Source organism: Bombina bombina, chromosome 4 (assembly GCF_027579735.1).
Source record: "Bombina bombina isolate aBomBom1 chromosome 4, aBomBom1.pri, whole genome shotgun sequence".
NCBI classification, from domain to species: Eukaryota; Metazoa; Chordata; class Amphibia; order Anura; family Bombinatoridae; genus Bombina; species Bombina bombina.
Window position 1 is genome coordinate 873,536,658 of NC_069502.1, and position 13,515 is coordinate 873,550,172.

Below are 13,515 nucleotides of genomic sequence, written 5' to 3' on the forward strand. Positions count from 1 at the left end.
TTGGCCTTAAACGGCCTATCTTGTGGAAGGGCATGGCCCTTGCCCCCAGTGATATCTGAAATAATTTCTTTCAGCTCTGGGCCAAATAGGGTCTTCCCCTTAAACTAGGGAATATTTAACAGTTTCGTTTTGGACGACACATCGGCCGACCATGATTTGAGCTAAAGCGCTCTGCGCGCCATGATGGCAAAACCTGAATTTTTCACCGCTAGCTTAGCTAATTGGAGAGCGGCATCAGTGATAAAAGAATTAGCCAGCTTTAGAGCATGAATTCTATCCATGACCTCATCGTATGAAGTCTCCCTTTGGAGCGACTCCTCCAAGGCTTCGAACCAAAAAGCTGCAGCGGTAGTTACCGGAATAATAGGCAATTGGTTGAAGAAGAAAACCTTGTTGAACAAAAATTTTCTTCAGCAATCCTTCCAATTTTTTATCCATAGGATCTTTGAAAGCACAACTGTCCTCTATTGGTATAGTTGTACGTTTAGCAAGTGTTGAAACAGCCCCCTATACCTTAGGGACCGTCTGCCACGCGTCCCGCCTAGGGTCGTTTATGGGGAACATTTTCTTAAAGATAGGTGGGGGAACAAAGGGTACACCTGGTCTCTCCCACTCCTTAGTCACAATATCCGCCACCCTCTTTGGGATCAGAAATGCCTCAGTGTATACAGGGACCTCTAAGAATCTGTCCATTTTACACAATTTTTCAGGGACCACCATGGGGTCACAATCATCCAGCGTAGCTAAAACCTCCTTAAGCAGGACGCGGAGGTGTTCCAGCTTAAATTTAAACGCTAAGGAATCTGACTCTGCCTGCTGAGAAACTTTTCCTGTATTAGAAATTTATCCCTCAGACAGCCCTTCCCTCACTGCTACCTCTGAGTTTTGTGAGGGTACTACAGATAAATTATCCAAAGCTTCAGATTGCTCATCCTCTGTATTTAAAACTGAGCTATCGCGCTTTTTTGGAAAAACTGGCAGTTTGGATAAAAATGCTGCAAGGGAATTATCCATTACTGCTGCTAATTGTTGTAAAGTAATAGGGGCCAATGCGCTAGAGGTACTAAGCATCGCATGCGCGGGCGTAACTGGTGTAGACACATGGGGGGAGGAAGAAGGACTATCCTCATTACCCTCCGTTAAGGAATCATATTGGGCAGCATTTTTAATTGTCACCGGATGATCTTTAAAATGCTTAGATGTTTTGGCACACTTTAAACATAAATGCAATGGGGGTACTGCCATGGCTTTTGAACATAAAGAACAAGGTCTATCTGAAGGCTCAGACATGTTTGACAGACTCAGACAACACTAAAATCTTGAAAAAAATACTTTTTGAAAAAACGTTACTGTGTCTTTAAATAATAAAAAGCACACACTTTTTTACTAAATCATCAAAAAACATCCGATCTTAATGAAATTTTCACCACATGATCCTAATGCTTTGAAATGATTGCACACACATTTTCAAATTAATTAACACCTTAATGCCCAAACCGGAGCAAAATGAAGTAAACAACCGGTTTAACCCACTCCAGTACGATGCCACAGTCTTTGCTGTGGCTTTACCTTCCTTTAGGGTTATTTGTAGGTGCAAATTAAGCCTCCCTGAAGTCCTCCTGTACTCTTAAGGCTCTACACGTGAAGCTGCATGGAGCTGTGTTGCAAATCAACTGCGCAACTGAGGCGCGAAAATGAGGCCCCCTCCTTCATTACTCCAGAGTTATGGGGCCTTTCTGAGTAAGATTAGGTGTCTTACAAAATGCCAGGCGTAAAAAAGTCCCCAAAAAGTCTTTCCAACGTCTAAAACGCTTAATAAATGTAAGATTACCTTAATAAAGTAATCGATTTAGCCCATCACAGTGTCTGTCAGTATTAAACCCCTTAACTGAAGCCATCATTCTATACAGTGTCTCAGAAAATGGCTTACCTTCCCTCATGGCATATCTGTCAGTCTTCTAGCACTACCAGGTCTTGTTAGAAAAAATGACTGAGCATACCTTAAGCAGTATAAGCCTGCAAACTGTTCCCCCCAACTGAAGTTCTCCGGTACTCAACAGTCCTGTGTGGGAACAGCAATGGATTTTAGTTACGACATGCTAAAATCTTTTTCCTCTCAGCAGAAATCTTCATCACTTTCTGCCTCAGAGCAAATAGTACAAACCGGCACTATTTAAAAATAACAAACTCTTGATTGAAGAAATAAAAACTACAAATCTAACACCACAAACTCTTTACCCTCCCGTGGAGATGCTACTTGTTAGAGCGGCAAAGAGAATGACTGGGGGGGGCGGAGCCTGAGGGGAGCTATATGGACAGCTTTGCTGTGTGCTCTCTTTGCCACTTCCTGTAGGGATTGAGAATATCCCACAAGTAAGGATGAATCCGTGGACTGAATACACCAAGTAAGAGAAAAAGTAAATTGGAAAGTTGTTTAAAATTGCATGCCCTTTTTTTTTTTTTCTTTTTACTGTTTTTTTTTTTTTTTTTAAAAGGTTCATATTTGATTGCTGGAAAATAAAGGTGCTGGGAAACCTTTCCAAGCACCTAATATATTGGAATATTCAATAAAAATGTATTATTTGCAAATCAATTTAGTTGCTTTAGATTAGATTCACTTAGCATATCCAGCAGATGGTATTATCGAGAAATATTATAATTTGTATTGAGTTATATACTGTATGTGCACCAGATTATGGTTTATGGTTGGTTCTGTTTGGACCCTGAAGTTTTTCGAAAAAATTAATAAAAATTATATTTAAAAAAAAATTAAAAAAAAAAATTGCATGCCCTATCTGAATCATGCAAGTTTAATTTTGACTAGACTGTCCCTTTAAGTATAGTACCACAACTAAAAAAATCTAATCAACCTTAAGCTTTAAAAGGAACTAGCTTTGGGTCCAAATAAATCAGTATTTTGAATATTGCTGTAATTTTATATGTATCTAATTACTTGATCCACATTAAAGTGAAAGTAAATAAAATCAATCAAGATTGCTTACAGATCTTATTCTTATTCTTATAAATCAAACTGTTTTTTTTTTTTAAATGCAATACATACTTTTAATAAATTAAACTTATAAATGATCTATTTGTCCTCGTCTTTCTCCGGCCCTGTAGCGCTTCTTGGTTTCCATGTCTGTGCCGTAATAATGGATGACACCCGCTCCCTATGTCAGCATATTTGCGCGCCCCGTAGGATAATGTGTTATGCATGCGCAAGTTAAAAACAGCTGATAGAAAGTATACAATGTATCTACAGATATAGAGAGTACTTCTTTAGCGTTGAGCATTTGACTAGAGGTACCGGGTATCTAATTACACAGAGCAAGTGTTCACCCACCTTTTTTTGATCGTGCTAATAAATGTCACTAGATTATCGTTGCATCCAAATGCACATGCCTTTGTCGTGAACACGCACAAAGAAATGTGTAGCTGAGATGACGTTGTGTGGAATAACGTATGCGCATATTTTAATGTTTTTTTGCAAGACTTCGACACCTGGCTCCCGATCTGACTGGATAGCATCACTGCTAGCCAAAAGAAAATGTTGTGTAGGTAGCGGCAAAATATTACAGTGTACTGAAAGAACAATATCATTATTATAAGGTACTATTTGAACAGCCATATATTTTTAAACAAACTTTTATATAACGTTAATAAAGAGCATTTACTTTACTATCACTTTAACTAATAAAGAGGCCCCCTGGAGGAATTCTCCTTATTGGTAAATGTGTATTTTTATACAGTGTTTATTATGCTAATAGCACTCTCTGATGAAGGACCCAGCACAATATAATTAAGGCTACTAAGCAAACCTAAATAGAACGCTTGCTGCCTGTTTCCCTCTTGTATCTTTGTACATGTGTAAGTGTTGTGGTTTGGGATATTTACAATAAAGAGCTAAGCAAGTGATCCTATCAGAGGTGTCAGTATGCAGTAAACTCGGAAGGCTGAATAGGTAATAACACTGTATGACGATTGGTCAAAACAAGTGCCACTAGCAGTATGGACAGGCAAGGGAGGTAAAAGTGACACAAAGTAGACTACATCACAATATGAAAGCCCCCAAGAAACGGAATGGACCAGAAATATAGGACAGAACATCTCAAACTCTGCACATACTTCTTCCCCAAACTACACACTGAAGAGCTGCACCATATTGTATATTATCAGTTTAAAAGGGACAATTTAGCACTTTTGGAGACCCAAAGTAAACTGTTAATCCTTAAATGGACACTGAACCCAATTTTTTTATTTTGTGATTCAGATAGAGCATGCAATTTTAAGCAACTTTCTAATTTACTCTTGTTATCAAATTTTCTTCATTCTCTTGGTATCTTTATATAAAATACAAGAATGTAAGTTTAGATGCTGGCCCATTTTTGGTGAACAACCTGGGTTGTTCTTACTGATTGGTGGATAAATTCTCCCACCAATAAACAAGTGCTTTCCATGGTACTGAACCACAAAATAGCTTAGATGCCTTCTTTTTCAAATAAAGAAAGAAAGAGAACAAAGAAAAATTGATAATAGGAGTAAATGAGAAAGTTGCTTAAAATTGCATGCTCTATCTGAATCACAAAAGAAAAAATTTGGGTTCAGTGTCCCTTTAAGAATATGCATAACAAAAGATGTAAAAACAAACAAACAAACAACTATATATAATTTGTGTGGTCACTGAAATATAACTTACAATAAATGTTTAAATGGAAACAGTAAAAAAAGCTCAAAATCAACTAAGCACAGTGGTGTGTAAAAGGCCTAGCAGCAAAGGGGTTAAATGTTAGGTAATTTTATTTGCTCATACGAGATAAATCTGTAATGTTCTAAATCTATGGCTGAAAAAAAACTGCAGTGGGACAACAACACTAAGCTAGGAAAATTAAAGGGACATGAAACCCCAAATTTTTCTTTTATGATTCCGATAGAGCAGGGATGTCAGCTCAGGAGCGTACACATGTCTGAAGCACTATATATGGCTACAGTTTTGTAAGAATGTTATCAATTTGCAAGAGCAATAGATGCCATAACTATTTCCTACCATGTAGTACTCCAGGCAGCTACCCAAGTATCTCTTTAACAAAGAATTACCATGGGAACAAAGTAAATTTGATAATGGAAATAAAATGGAAACTTTTTTTTAAATGTTTTGGCAATTTTGGGTTTCATGATACTACGTACACATGATAGTTAGTACATAGCTCTGTACCAATAAACCTTATTAAACCAGGGAATATCCAGTTTATTAAAGGGATATAGAAGTCAGTAATGTGCTGATGCTGTACAACCGCAGCACACTAGTGCAAGACTTTATGAAATAGAAAGTGACTAAAATAAACAGAAAAAAACCCCACACTATCTGCTTCAGCCGGATGGTAGTTACACTATATGCACTGTGCATGGAGCTTACCTACCAATCAGCAACCTTTTATAAAGATGGGCAGTATGTGTTCTGATGACAAAACCAGGTGGCATGCATGTGACGTCCTGCTTACCTCTGTGTGCATCAGGAAGCTCTGAGGTTTTGGTCTCGGTCTTGTCAGACATTGTCTTGTTAAGCACAACTGAATTTGACAGTCTTATAATGTTTCTCCTTTACTGGCAGACGCAGTGATGTGTATTGTTCACAATAACAGGAGCCTAAACAGAGAGAGATAAATGGTCTCATGTAGAGTTCATTGGGAAAAATTTGAATTATGGGTGACCAAAACCTGTATCCGATCATAAAGAAACTATGATTCGTGAAGCGCTCTGCTTGGTCAGAGGACAGTGTTTACCACTGTCAAAAATATATATTTCCCGTAGCCATCGCTACCAATATCTTCTACATTCCCTGTATCTTCTCCCCAGCAACCTATATACAGACAACATACACAGACTATGTAGAGATCCCCTCTACCTCACATAGAGATATAGGGGTGCCGGAAACAGGAGTTAAGAAGCAGCGGTCTTAAGACTGCTGCTCCTTAACTCGTCTGCCTGCTCTGAGGCGGTGGACAGCAATCCGCCCGATCGCATATGATCAGGTTGATTGACACCCCCTGCTAGCAGCCTATTGGCCGTGAATGTGAGGGGGGGGCGGGCATTACACAAGCAGATCATGTCCGTTCGCACTTTCATAAATCGGCCCCATAGAATACTAAAGAGAGGTTCCATATATTTTACCACACACAGCACCCTACCCAATATCTTATATGCAGGAATATAATATTAAAGAAAGGCTCCCTCCAAGTACGTTATATATAGATCTGTATTATTAGAGTCTACCTCGGCCTCACACACACACACCAAGCCCCCTCCCCAGTACCTTAATTATAGATATATAATATTGTAAAGAGATTTCCTCTAAAACAAACACACACCTCTCCATATATAAAGATTTATATTATTATAGAGAGGTTCCCCATGTCTCACACACACATCCGCCTCCCCTACACATTATATACAGATCTTATTATAAAGATGCTCCCTCACCCAGCCCCCTTCCCTGCACGTTATATACAGATCAGTAAACTCTGAGTTTTTCATTTTAAATTATTTTCTCGGCCATATCGCATTATTTTACTTCAAAAATTGTTATGGGGGTTCAGATGAGGGCTAACATCAATACTGCAGTGTTTGTGTCTCCGGGAACAAAAAGGGGAACCATATTTTGGGGTATTAAAGGAATAGTAATCCCCAAAATATTTTTTTATGATTCAGATAGAACATACAATTTTAAACAACTTTCCAATTTAATTCTATTATCAAATTTTCTTCATTCTCTTGTTTGTCCATTGCTGAAGGGACAGAATTGCACTACTGACAGGAAGCTGAAAATATTTATTCAGCCAATCACAAGAGACAAATGTGTGCTGTCACCAATTAGCAGCAGCACCCACTAGTGTAGGATATGTGCATATTCATTTTTTAACAAGGGATACTAAGAGAACGAAGCACATTTGAAAATAGAAGTGAATTTAAAAGTGTCTTAAAATGACATGCTCTATCTGAATCATGCAAGTTTAATTTTGACTTTCCTATCCATTTAAGTCCCTGTTTTCCTCATAGAATTTCCCCAGCCAGCTCAATTCACACTTAAAGTGAATGTAAAGTTTCATGAATGAGTGCCCGTTTTTTAAAAACACTATTAAAACAGGGGCACTTTCATTCATGAAACTTTACATTGCAGCGGTTTTTAAAAAATACTTACCTTTTTCTTCAGCAAAACCGGACCGGCGATCCCCTGCCTCATCTCATCTGTACTTACGTCCAGACCCAGCGCTTACATAAGGCCAAATAGGGCAGCCGCCTTAATGCGCACCAGCATGGGGGCGCAACCTTAGAGCAGGCAGCTGGCCGGTATATTTCAGGCCGCACACAGATTGGCAAAAGTGTAGTGACAATTTCTGTGTGTGGACCCGATTAGAGCAGCCTGAAGCAGCAGAAGGGAGGGGCTTTATTTTCGTAACTGAAGCAGGAAGCCTACAGGGGACCGTGGCAACTGTGATGTCAGCAAACTGGGAGTCCTTTGAGCTAACTGACAGCTGCACTGGCAAATAACTAATCGAGAAGCAGCTAACGACACCTACATGCACAGCAGCATGTAACTACATACTTTCTTTAACAGATCCTCCTGATCTGACAGGTTAACAGTCTGTTTTATTACAGTGACCACTGTACCTCCCTCACAGCAGGCAGCGAGTGTAGCTGCAATGAGAGATTACAGTCCCCTACACATGAGCTGTAAGTTAGTAATGCCTGCACCATTTATGCATAATTATCAACTAATAATTATGCAGCAGGTTTTCTCAGACTTCTTGATTAAAAAACAACTAGATAAACATGTAGACAGTATGTGAAAAGCATTTTATTTATTTATGTGGATAAGTTGTGTCTGCCTGTAGCTAATATCTATCTAATATCTATCTAACATCTATCTATCTATATGTCTAATATATATATATATATATATATATATATAGTCCATGTAGAAAACAAGGTAACAGCACCACAGCACACAATCTTCTTTTAAAGGTGAAAAATCTTTATTTGAGGTTTAGCAACCAGTAAAAAGCGACGTTTCGGACCTACATAGTTCTTAATCATGCATAAGTTAAAATCAAACAAACAGACTTTAAAAAGGGTATCTGGACCAATCATGCTTCAATTCTTAGTGTTAATTGGTTTAACCCATACCTATCCAGGTTTGTAAATTTCAACAACACAGTGACCTCTAGTGGTACCAGAATATATTCCATCATTTAAAACCATTATAAAAACAAATACATAATCTCTATTCAGACCATATGGATGTAATGTGTTCAGACGTTTAATCCACCATACTTCTTTCTGTTTTATGGTGGAATATATTCTGGTACCACTAGAGGTCACCGTGTTGTTGAAATTTACAAACCTGGATAGGTATGGGTTAAACCAATTAACACTGAGAATTGAAGCATGATTGGTCCAGATACCCTTTTTAAAGTCTGTTTGTTTGATTTTAACTTATGCATAATTAAGGACTATGTAGGTCCGAAACGTCGCTTTTTACTGGTTACTAAACCTCAAATAAAGATTTTTCACCTTTAAAAGAAGATTGTGTGCTGTGGTGCTGTTACCTTGTTTTCTACATGGACTGTATACACTGGAGTTTAGCTGATACTCCTTGGTAACGTGCACACAGGTGGGAAAGAAACTTTACTAAAACCTATGGTGCTGGATTCAACTCACTTACTTCTTATATATATATATATATACACATATACATACATACACACACATACATACATACACACACACATATATACACACAGGTAGCCCTCAGTTTACGCCGGGGTTAGGTTCCAGGAGGAATGGTTGTAAATCGAAACCGTTGTAAATTGAAACCCAGTTTATAATGTAAGTCAATGGGAATGAGGGAGTTAGGTTCCAGGCCCCTCTCAAAATTGTCATAAGTAACACCTAATACATTATTTTTAAAGCTTTGAAATTAAGACTTTAAATGCTAAACCGCATTATAAACCTAAAAATATAGATTGCATCATCATCAAACTAAGTTTAATGAACAAAAACATTTTCTAAACATCACCTAATAAAATAATCACACAACAGACTGCATCATCATCAAACTAAGTTTAATGAACAAAAACGTTTTTTTACTTTAATTTTTCTGCAATCAGTTCTCTGCATTGTTAGCATGTTAGATAATGGCTCTGCACCTATTCTTGCATTTCAATCTGCAGTGATTAATAGGCAGTTAGGCACCCTCACCTGAATCTGCTGGACAGGAAGATCTGTGTACACAAATCAATTTAAGGCTGTTAAGTTGCATAACTTTGCTGCAAAACAATTAATTAATTAATTAATTAGTGCATTGCTTTCCAAAAGCTTTTCAATAGCAGTCACATGACTGAAAAAAAAGGTTGCTATTCTGAAACGGCGCAAATTGAATTGGCGTAAACCGAGGGCCACCTGTATATATATATATATATATATATATATATTTATTATCTAATATCTATCTTATATATCTATCTAAATATCTCGTATCTATTTATCTATATGTCTAATATATATCTATATTATTTAATATCCATCTTATCTCTCCATCGGATATCTCTTACCTAATACCTATCTATCTGTATCTGACTTGCTGACTATATTCCTGTATATTTCTATCTATCTATCTTGCTATCTAGTTTTAAAGGGATGTGGAAGCAATAATACATTAACATTGTGTTGCAAAATCAGAGCAGAGGGGCTTATCAGCCCTCAATAAGAAGACAAAATGTTGCATGCCATCATGTAAAAGGGTAGTAAACAAAAATTGTTAATTATTTCTAGGTGCAGAGGTAAGAAGTTTTGTATATGTATATTAAAGTGAAGGTAAATTTTGATGATAAAGTGCCCGGGAGGAAAGCTGTGATTGGAGGATGACCGATCCGTCATTTCTGACGTAGGAAGAGGCTTGAGACAACCAGGGGAAGCTGGAGCGACTGTCAAGATTAAAAAAGTAAGTATTTTCACAACACGAGTGAATGTAAATTTTGATGAATTAACGTGCCCCTGTTTTTAATCAGATTTTTTAAAATCGGGCACTTTATCATCAAAATTTACATTCACTTTAAAGTGCCTATTTGGTGGGTACCAATGTTAGTTGTGTGCAAAAGTGCAGGACACTTAAAAAATAAAGTTGTTTACTTAGCTATGTTGGAATGTGTATGTATGTATGTATGTATGTATGAGTGTGTGTGCATGTGTTTGCGTATGTATACATGTTTTAATATGTGTGAGTGTGTTTATGTATGTATAAATGTGTGTGTGTGTTTATGTATGTATGCATGTGTGTGTTTATGTATATATGCATGTATGAATGAATGTGTGTGCGTGTGTGTTTATGTATGTATGCATGTATGAATGTGTATGAATGTGTGTGTTTATGTATGTATGTATGAATGTGTGTGTGTATGTTTATCTACCTATGCACGTATGAATGTGTGTGTGTGTGTGTGTTTATCTACCTATGCATGTATGAATGTGTGTGTGTGTTTATCTACCTATGCATGTATGAATGTGTGTGTGTTTATGTATATATGCATGAATGAATGTGTGTGTGTGTGTGTTTATGTATGCATGCATGAATGTGTGTGTTTATGTATGTATGCATGTATGAATGTGTGTGTTTATGTATTATGCATGTATGAATGTGCGTGTGTTTATGTATGTATGAATGTGTGTGTGTGTGTGTGTGTGTGTTTATGTATGTATGAATGTGTGTGTTTATGTATGTATGTGTGTATGAATGTGTGTGTTTGTTTATGTATGTATGCATGCATGAATGTGTGTGTTTATGTATTATGCATGTATGAATGTGTGTGTGTTTATGTATGTATGAATGTGTGTGTTTATGTATGTATGTGTGTGTTTATGTATGTATGTATGTATGAATGTGTGTGTGTGTTTATGTATGTATGTATGTATGAATGTGTGTGTGTGTTTATGTATGTATGTATGAATGTGTGTGTGTGTTTATGTATGTATGTATGAATGTGTGTGTGTTTATGTATGTATGTATGTATGAATGTGTGTGTGTGTGTGTGTTTATGTATGTATGTATGTATGAATGTGTGTGTGTGTGTGTTTATGTATGTATGTATGAATGTGTGTGTGTTTATGTATGTATGTATGTATGAATGTGTGTGTGTGTTTATGTATGTATGTATGTATGCATGAATGTGTGTGTGTTTATGTATGTATGTATGAATGTGTGTGTGTTTATGTATGCATGTATGAATATGTGTGTGTGTGTATGTATGTGTGTGTGTTTATGTATGTATGCGTGTGTGTGTATTTATGTATGTATGCATGAATGTGTGTGTGTTTATGTATGTATGCATGAATGTGTGTGTGTGTTTATGTATGTATGCATGAATGTGTGTGTATGTATGAATGAATGTATGAGTGTCCATGTTCGTGTATGTATGTATGTATATCTGTCAAATCTACAGAATTTTGTGGCTCAAAATGATGACAAATACAATAATGTATGTTTATGTACATGTATGCACTATATATAGTGCGTATGTATATGTATGGACTGTACTAATTCTTCTGCTTAATACAATATATATATTATAGGTATTAATGGAGGAAAGTGGACCAATATCTAATATATGATAAATATAAACGTCACTATAATTACAATAAATTTTGTCCTGCTTTTTTATCTATTGGAATCTATTGTGTGGGGGCAGAAAATATTCCACTCAATATGAGGTAAAGTAGTTCTGCTGCTATTACTTTGTGTCAGGTACTACAGTATAGATAAAACAGCTTTCTATCTATAGCTGCTTAACACATCACTAAAGGGACATTTGTTAAAGGGACATTCCAGACAAAATTGGAATCCACATGAATGCATTTCAGTTTTGAATACAAGCATTTTTGTAATATACACGTATTGGCAAAAATGCTTCTAATAAAACCTATAGCCGTTTCAAAAGTGTATTTAAGTATGCACCGTGCACCAGCATTTTAAACACAGCAGTTGTTCCGAGAGCATAAGGTGCTTCTTTCATCTGGTAATGACTTGCTGTTTGCTAATTGCTAACATGAAATAAGCCCTTATAGCACTCTGTGCAGCTGCAGTATTTAAAATGCTGGTGCACTGAGAATATCTAGCTATGCTTCACATGCACGTGCAGTCCAAAATGTTAACACTAAAACAGTGATAACTTTAACTAGAAGCATGTTTGCCAATTTCAATTACGTTTCTATTCAAATATATAAACCATCTATGTGCGTATACATTTTTACTGTAATGTCCCTTTAAGAAACAGGTTTTTTTTTGGGGGGGGCAGCAACATTTGTCTTTGTCTCTGTAGCCAAAATTCCTAGTACCGGCCCTGCTTACGTCAGCAATGACTAATCCGACTTCCTCCAATCATGGCGTGCACCCCAGAGCGTCCATCTCGTGAGGCCACGCTGTGATTGGAGGAAGACTGTTTCGTCATTGCTGTGCTAAGTACAGAGGAGCTGCGGGCAGGGGATCGCCGGTCTGGTTTTGCTAAAGAAAAGTTAAGTATTTATAAAAAAAAAAAAAAAAGCTGCAATGTAAAGTTTCCTGAATGAAAGTGCCCCTGTGTTTAATAGTATTTTTAAAAACCCGGGCACTCATTCGTGAAACTTTGCATTCACTTTAAAGCAGCCCTGTCAGTATCCAACTGTAAAAACTGCTGAGAAAATAATGATCACACAGGGCAGCTCACCGTCTAGTCAGTCTTCAAGGGACAGGCAAAAAAAAACCTCACACAGCCTTTAAAGGGTCAACTAGCAACACACGCACACAGTCTTAAAGGGACAGATTGCAGTAATGTTCACACAGTGAAACCATAAAGGGCAGCTCGGCACCTGCTCACAGTCTTAAAGGGGCAGGCACACAAAACATTTAGTAGGTAAAGTCACACCACATAAATGGTCTTAAAGGGAGCGAGAACAGTATGACAGGGACACTGTCTTAAAGGGACAGTCTCACACACAGTACTGACAGCCTTTAAAGGGATAACTTGCACCACACGCACAGTCTTAAAGGGACACAGTAATGTTCAAACAGCACAACCTTAAAGGACAACTTGACACCTGCTCACACAGTCTTAAACGAGCAGGCACACACAACCTTTAGTGGGTAATCTGACACCACACACAGTTTTAAAGAGAGCATCCGCACGTGATCCACACAGCCTTAAAGGGATGCTGTCTTAAAGGGACAGTCGCACACACACAGCATTTAAAGTGACAACAGTATGCATCCGCATGCAACACATAAAGGAACACTGCCTTAAAGGGACAGGGGCACGTGCACACAAACAGCACTCACAGCCTTTAAAGTGACAACTTGCAACACACGGACACAGCGTTAAAGGAACAGCTCACACCATTCACATCCAGCACAGCTTTAAAGGACAGCTCTGCCTGCTCACAGTCTTAAAGGGGCAGACACACACAAACATTAGTGGGTAAACTCAAACACAC

The 13,515-nt window shown here is 37.5% G+C and overlaps 1 protein-coding gene across 2 annotated transcripts in view; it reads right to left on the reverse strand.

The window, feature by feature from the left end:
- The window catches only part of LOC128657386 (gastrula zinc finger protein XlCGF17.1), a 101,561-nt gene that overhangs the window by 80,608 nt on the left and 7,438 nt on the right, over positions 1-13,515 (reverse strand). For both annotated transcript variants that reach the window (XM_053711718.1, XM_053711717.1), the window contains exon 2: positions 5,499-5,643. In XM_053711718.1, the coding sequence (XP_053567693.1) occupies positions 5,499-5,550 (52 nt within the window). In that variant the 5' untranslated portion in view covers positions 5,551-5,643. The remainder of the gene's footprint in view (positions 1-5,498; positions 5,644-13,515) is intronic.